Consider the following 7,500-nt stretch of genomic DNA (forward strand, 5'->3'; position numbering starts at 1 on the left):
TCTCTCTCTCTCTCTCTCTCTCTCTCTCTCTCTCTCTCTCTGTTTTTAGTTTAGGGCATGGCCTACAGGGTCTACAGTGTCTCACGATGTAGATCAGACTTGTAGTGATCCTCCTATTTTCAGCTTCCCAATCTCAGGGATTACAGACATGCGCCACCATGCCCAGTTTCAATTGCCGTCTCAGCATGCAGGGCTGGCATGGCAGGCCTCAAACCCCAGCCGCTGTGCTCTGCTTAAGCAAGCGCTTTAGTCTGCTGAGCTATCAGGTCGGCCCCCCAGCCCTTTGCTTAATGTTTTATTTTGCCACAGGGTCTTATTAAGTGCCTGAATTATCAGAACAGGACTAAAACATGTGACCCTCCTGCCTCAGCCTCCTCAGAGTGCTGACACCACAGGAATGGACCACCAAGCCTCACTGATTCCTTTCCTTATACTTCCTAAACCCTTTGAAAGGGGGATAAAGGTGGTAATACAGTAATCATTTTTTTTAATTATGAAAATGTTTATTTAAACAACTTTAAGAAAAAATGAGTACGTATAAGAAAATAAAGACAACTCAGGTTTTCTTCCATCATTCCAACACTAGCAATAAACATTTTACTGTTTTTGGTTTGTACCCTTATGGATGCATGGGTACAAATGTTTTGTTTTTATGTAGTTGGTATTGTACCTGTGGGTTTATAACCTGTTTTCTGTCTTTTTAATGATATACTGAAAACATCTTTTCATTAAAGATTTTTCTACAGCACTATTTCATCATTGTCATAGAAATTTTAATTCTTTACAGGAATATAAAAGAAAGTGAGAGCTGGAGAGATGGCTCAGTAGAATAAGTGCTTGCCTGGCAAGGGCAAGGTCGTGCGTTCAATCCCTGGTACCACAAAACAAACAAAAAAGAAAAAAAAAAAAAGAATGTTAATTCCCTGTACTGGGACATTTTAAGGTTGTTTTCAGATGCTCTGTATTATGACCAGTGGTGCTATGAATAGGGTTGTAGCTAGTCTTTGCAAGGATTTGTGCTTGCTTATTTCCTGAGCACAAACTCACAGAAATAAAATCAGTGGGTTAAATTTATGCATAATTGACAAGCTGCTCCCTGGGCGAGATGGGTCAATACTAGTGCCACCAGCAGTGCTTCGGGGCATGTTTCCTAGCACGTTTGACAGTGCAACATAGTAGAATATGATAAAATCCTTTCTATCTGTTAGGTTAAAAAATGATGGTCCTGCCCTAGTGTGTATGAGACCGCAGACTCCATCCCTAGCACCGAGACAAAAACTATCAATATATCTATCTGTATTTATAAATATATATACAGAATCTGCCAAGAAATATATACTTCAGGAAAGAAAAACTTGTATAAGTGTATTAACATTAACTTTACTGAGACGTGATGAGATGAACACGGGTTACCCTGGGCCTCTACAATTCCAAGACGTGCTTGAGTGGTGGCCGTCGGCTTCCAGGCATGTGTTAGCATGGTAGGCTGCTGCTTGGCTGGCCTGGGTCACGGGGGTTGCTGCCTGGCTGGCCTGGGTCACGGGGGTTGCTGCCTGGCTGGCCTGGGTCACGGGGGTTGCTGCACATGCATTTCCAATTTCTTCTCCATGGGGAGGCAGTCTAGTTGGTTTTCTGAGATATATGACATCCTCTAGGGTCCCCCATATGAGCGTGACACCATCTATTGAACAAACATCATACTGTTTTTCTTTTCCTGAAGTCTGTATACATTTTTGGGGGCAGGTTTACAGTAATTATTTTTAATACTGAATCTGCTTCCATGTCTTACTTTAAGCTCTTCCAAAATGCTTCAACCACACCCTCAGCCCTTCTCCTTTTCAACTTAATCCTTCATCACAAAGCCCAAAATGATCACTGTCACAAGAGAAGAACCTTCTTAGAAGGTGTATGAGAGGAAAAGACAGAAAACTCAAGTGGAATTCTCTTGAACAAGGAAATCAGGAGATTTTCTATGTATGTGTCTATGTCCATGTGTGAGTGTGTGAGTGTGTGAGTGTGTGTGTGTGTGTGTGTGTGTGACATTCACAGGGTACAGATATTCCTCATTTAATGTCCTACCTATTTTAACAACTATTTGAGCTTGTGGCCAAGGCACACTGCTCTAATTCCAAACTGCTGCTCATACACGCGCCTATCTCCTTTTCTTTTTCTGCAGTTCTGTACATCTTGTTGATAGAGCTTCAATGTTTTTCCTTTGTACAGTACACCTTGTTTATAGAGTACCATAATGTTTGCTGATTGTGCAGTACAGTATAATAGAGTACCATAGTTTTGTCTTCTGTGACACATTACAGTGCTGCATGTACGAGTATGCAAATAAAAGCAAAGACATTAAATTGAAGTTTCCTTTGACCATTTCATCAAACTTGACACAGCCTAAAGTAGGATAGGTTTCTTTTGGTTTTAGAAGTCTCCATGCTGCTTCACTGGCTAACTCCAAGGCAGAAAACATCATAGCAAAAGGCATAGCAGAGAAAAGCTGCTTACACAATGACAGCCAGGGAAAAGAAGGAGGAGGGAGGCCTTAGGAAGAGAGATACTCACTTCCAAGTCATGCCCCAGTTTTCTGCCTGTTATGACCAGGCCCAGCCTCCTAATAGCAAGTCAGTTATATCACCCTCAGCATTCAATCACCTCTCAAATATATAAAGGACTTGATCCAACCATAAAATTTCACCATGACCCCCAAAAGACTCGTGTGCCCCTCTATGCCAAATGCATTTAGTCCATCTCTAAGACTCACCAAAGTTTGAACAATTCCAGCACTGCTGAAAAATGCCAAGTTCAACGTCAATCTGAGACTTGAAGCAAACTCAGCTGTGAACCTCTGTTAAAATCAAGGAGAAAATCAAATGTTTTCAACATACAGTGGCACAGGGTAAACATTCCCATTCCAAAAGGAGAAAATGGGGGATTGAAAAAAATCAGACTAATGCAAGACTGAAGCCCAGCAGGACAAACATTAAGTCCTGTAGTTCCATGTCCAGCATATGGGACAAAAATGTGAGTGCCATTGGGAAAGGGTTGGGAAGGCTTGCTTCCTACACTGCTTTCTCAAGCCACACTGCTTGGCCTCCTAAGTCTTCTTTTGAAATCTGTGTGAAAGTGTTCTTCACTTCTTCATAAGTCTTGCACTCTGCCCACTGGTAAAACCAGGATCATGTGGATAACACCAAGAACTGCTGCTGGTTTGGGCTAGGCATGGCTGTAGTAGTCTTTGAATGCCAAGACACCTGAGCACTGTGAAACAAATCCTAGCAAACAGTTTTATAATCAGGATGTTGTAGGACCCTCTTCTCAAAGCAAAGTCTTTCAGTTTGGATCTTTGGGTTTTTAAAGGTTGTGTCTTGCTGATTTTCAGGATTCTCTCAAGGCACCCTACCCATTGTTCTGATACAAAGTATCTAGCTTCTTTTTAATACTAATATTTTTACCAAACAAGATCTCCTTGGCCAAAACTTCACAGGCCCCAAATTTATAGGTACTTCTTTTCTGCCTGGGAAGTTCTCCATGCCTGAGCAATGCTCAGAATTGTCAGTTTATAAACAAATATATGCTCACGTGATGCTCAGGGTAAACTGTTAAGTGATTAACTTCAGTATCCTATAACATCTCCAGACATGAATAAAATGTAGATAAATTTTCTTCCAAAGCATAATACCCATGACCCAGAGTCCAACTGCCAACAGAGTCTTTCTTCCCAAGTGAAATCTTCTGAGCTTGATCTTTGTTCTCTTTCTATCAGTATTTTGGTCTTCTGAGCTATGACCAGAATCTTCCAGCAAACTCAGCTTAGAGCATTATAGGCCTTCTCTGGCTGGGATCTCCAAACTCCTGCTGCAAACCAGTTCCAAAGGCTTCTAAATCACATGATGAAGTACAGTCACAGTTACGACCCCACTCCTGATACCAGTTAGTCAATTTCCTTTTCACTAGAACAAATATCCAACATCCACAACTTAAAGTAGAAGAGGTTTGTTTTGGCTCCCAATCACAGAAGTCTGTCCTTGAGTGGTCATCTGGCTCCAAGGCAGAAGTCCTCATGGCAAAAAAACACAGTGGGGGAAAGAGGTTCATTGTAGTTGTCAGAAAACAAGACAGGAGGTAGGAAGGAGGTATACCCTTCCAGGTTATGCCCCAGTGACCCATCTCTTCTGACCACACCCTGCCTCCTAATTGCAAGTCAGCTATATTGTCCCCATGATTCATTTACCTTCTAAAACCTCTGCCTATGAGTGCAGAAGGCTTTGGGGGTATATTCTTAATCCAAATCATATTGGTAGAAAAAAATAAGAATAATTGCAAACATTGATGTTCTTTGAATACTAAAAACAGTCTTTTAATTACAGTCTTCTTCCTACAATGGATTTTTTAGATTTGATTTCTGAAACCATCTCTAAAAAGTTACAGATTCAAGAATCCATAAGTAGTAGGTAGGTTCTAGACAAGATATTAATGAGAATTTTCTTGTTCTCTGAACAAAACTGGATAGTTGAAGACAAGATGCCATTATAGTATAATGCCCTACCACCACATCCAGGAGCCTCAGGCTGGCTTCACCACTCCTCTAGAACTTAGCTTTCCACTTTTATAACCACGTCTCTGACAGTGAGAACCTCATCCTTCCATCAGAATGAATAATTATATAAGTAAGACAATGAACAAGAATACATTTGCAAGTCCAGATTTCCAATGTATGTACCAAAGTTTATCCGATATTTTATTAAGACATACCTGGTGTGGATTTTGTGGCTGACCAACCAAGGTCTTCACCCAAGCTCCACACTTATTTTCATATCCAAGAAAATGAACACAGTTCAGTGGACCTTTCATTCTGAAAGTGTGTATATTTTGACTGGGGCTAACCATGGAGAATTAGATTAGTGCACTTTGGAACAGCAGGACCCAGAGACAAAATAGGGCTGAAAATATAGCTCCCTACAGAATTCAGAACAACATGCAAGGGAGCCAAAACACCCTACACATAGCAATGTCATAAGGCCAGAAGAGCCCAGAATTCTACTTGCTATACAAAAATATCTAACGATGATCTCATGGTTTGATTTCCTCATAGAATCTTACGTGTTTACTTTCTCAGCCATTAAATGAGAATATAGGAACACAGTAAACAAAGAAGAAAGGATGAAAAGAAAAGCTAGTAAAAACAGGAACTACTAATATATAACATGTATTAATAGTTACATCTCTTCATTTTTCCTCCTTTTACAGACCCTGAAAGCAAAACTGCAAGACATTGCCAGACGCAGTTAGATCAGACGTAAAGTAATTTGGCTTTGTAATAAATGCAGAAAGATCTACAAATGATCGCATTTAGAGAAGATTAACTTTGAAGGTTTATTGCAGCCTCGGATAGTATGCTAAGCAATTAAATATTTTTGTGACAGCACTAAAAGTCAGAGTTCAATTATTTTGTGTCACCTATGTTCACTCCTGTGTTTCTTACATTATTTTCTCAGAAATAATGTCCATTACTATTTCAAATATTACATTTAAAAAGAGTTATCATTTCATCTTTTTATGAGGCCTGTTTCCTTCCACCAGACAGTCCTCACATTTTCCCATGTGTTCTAACCACCCTGGCTTCAACTAATAGGTTAATGGGAATAAGCTAGAGAAGACCACAGGTTTCGGCTGTGAGATTCAGGGCTGGTCAGCTTCCCCATCTTCAGAAGACCGGGTTGTATGCTGTGTTTCACATAAGCATCTTAGCAAAAAAAATGAACTTTTTCATCAATTTTGATTAATAGGCTTCTGCATCTTAAAGATGTAGAAGAAAGACAGACCCAGTAAACTTAATTTTAAAGAAAGCCACATCTTTACCATAAAATTGCATTCCTTAACTAAGAATTAATCTTTTATTAAAGCTCTATTAGTCAAACTCACATGCTCAGATATTTTCAAGTGTAATAGGACCCTACAAAAGTGCCAGTTATAAACTTTTTAAAATTCAGGAACCCCATTAAAAACTGAAGCTTTCTGTGCTTTCTCTATATTTTTAAATAACTCTTGAGGTACCAGTTATTTTCTGAAAATTTGTAAGAATTTGAAATACTTATTTGTTGCTTCTATATTTTCACAATAAAATGAGTGATTTCAACCCCTGACTTGTGTCTTAGTCACCCTCTCATCCCTGAGACACAATACCTGACTCCTGTAACTTAAAGGTGAAGAGGTCTATTTTGCTTACAGTTTGTAGAGGCTTCTGTCCATAGTTGCCTGGCTCCAGGGCACAAGCATGGCACAGGGACATTGCAGAGGACAGTTGTTCATGGCATGGCATCCAAGAAGGAAAGAGAAAGTCAAGAAGGAGGTAAACCCTTTGAAGCCTCACTCCAACTGACCCACCTCTTCTGGCCAGACCCCACCTCCAAAGAACAAGTCAGCTTTGAACCTCTGTCATCCAGTCACTTCCAAAACCCCCACCCAGCAGCACTTGGGCCCTTGGGAGACATCAGATATCAACCATAGCAGTAGGCTTTTGTGTATTTCCAAAGTCGATACTTGGTTGGATGTTATTGTGAAGAGAACATGTTTGTGTTAAGGACATTGGTTCATTCCCTAGTCTGACCACTTTTTCTGCCTCTCTGTAGGGTCCCTAACCAAAAGGGAGTGAACACAAAGAGCAATACATGGCTGGGTGCTCTAAGCACATGGCAGTTGCACTTGACCTTACTTGGATTCTGGTAAAATTGAGCTAGATTGGAAAATGTGATTCAGACCAAGAAGTCAAAGCAAAGATCCTGCTCAGTACCCCTTGAATCAGAAATGTGAGCCACTCAGTACCCAGAACAAGACAGGGAAGCTACCACAGAGAATATAGCTATCAAGACACTTTACCTTTTCATCATTTGGGGGGATATTAAGCTCAGGCCAATCAGATACCAATTTCTTAAAGCACCTGCTTAGGCAGGCACAGGGACTGAGGTTCAATCCCCAGAACCATATGCCATCCCAGCCTCAATCCTGGAGCACACTGAGAGGGTGACTGAGACTGGGCGTGGTGGAGTGTGCCTGTAATCCCAGTGCTTGGGAGACTTTAAAACAGAAAGATCGTTCCAACTCTGATCTGTGTAGTGAGGCTCTGTAGACCCTGTACTAAATGCATTAAAAAAAGGAGATATGAATTTCTTCTTCAGTTGATGGACACCTAGATAAGGGCTAAAAAGAAATACAGGCAGAGTTTTATGCTCTTTGGAACATGTTTAGCCCCATCCACATTAGCCTATACTTTCTAGGATGAAGATGAACTGTCATGTATTTGGCACCATATAGCACGTTCTGGAATAAACTCCCATAGGCACACAGAAAGCCTTGATATTCATCACTATACCCACCACCATATATTTTCTCAAATGAAGACATGAAATTTCACTGGAACAAAAATAATCATGTCTGTTATTAATTTAAAAAACAATTTTCAGGCTTATTGGCAGTGCCATTTCAAAAACAATTTTCAGA

At 40.3% G+C, this 7,500-nt stretch overlaps 1 protein-coding gene across 2 annotated transcripts in view; it reads left to right on the top strand.

Annotated features, from left to right (window-relative positions):
- The window catches only part of Mdh1b (malate dehydrogenase 1B), a 37,379-nt gene extending 31,876 nt beyond the window's left edge, over nt 1-5,503 (top strand). For both annotated transcript variants that reach the window (XM_004626724.2, XM_023710082.1), the window contains exon 12: nt 5,251-5,503. In XM_004626724.2, coding sequence (XP_004626781.2) covers nt 5,251-5,257 — 7 coding nt within the window. In that variant the 3' untranslated portion in view covers nt 5,258-5,503. The remainder of the gene's footprint in view (nt 1-5,250) is intronic.
- The last annotated feature ends 1,997 nt before the right edge of the window (nt 5,504-7,500 follow it).

This window comes from Octodon degus, unplaced genomic scaffold (assembly GCF_000260255.1).
Source record: "Octodon degus isolate 3935 unplaced genomic scaffold, OctDeg1.0 scaffold00016, whole genome shotgun sequence".
In the NCBI taxonomy this organism is placed as follows: domain Eukaryota; kingdom Metazoa; phylum Chordata; class Mammalia; order Rodentia; family Octodontidae; genus Octodon; species Octodon degus.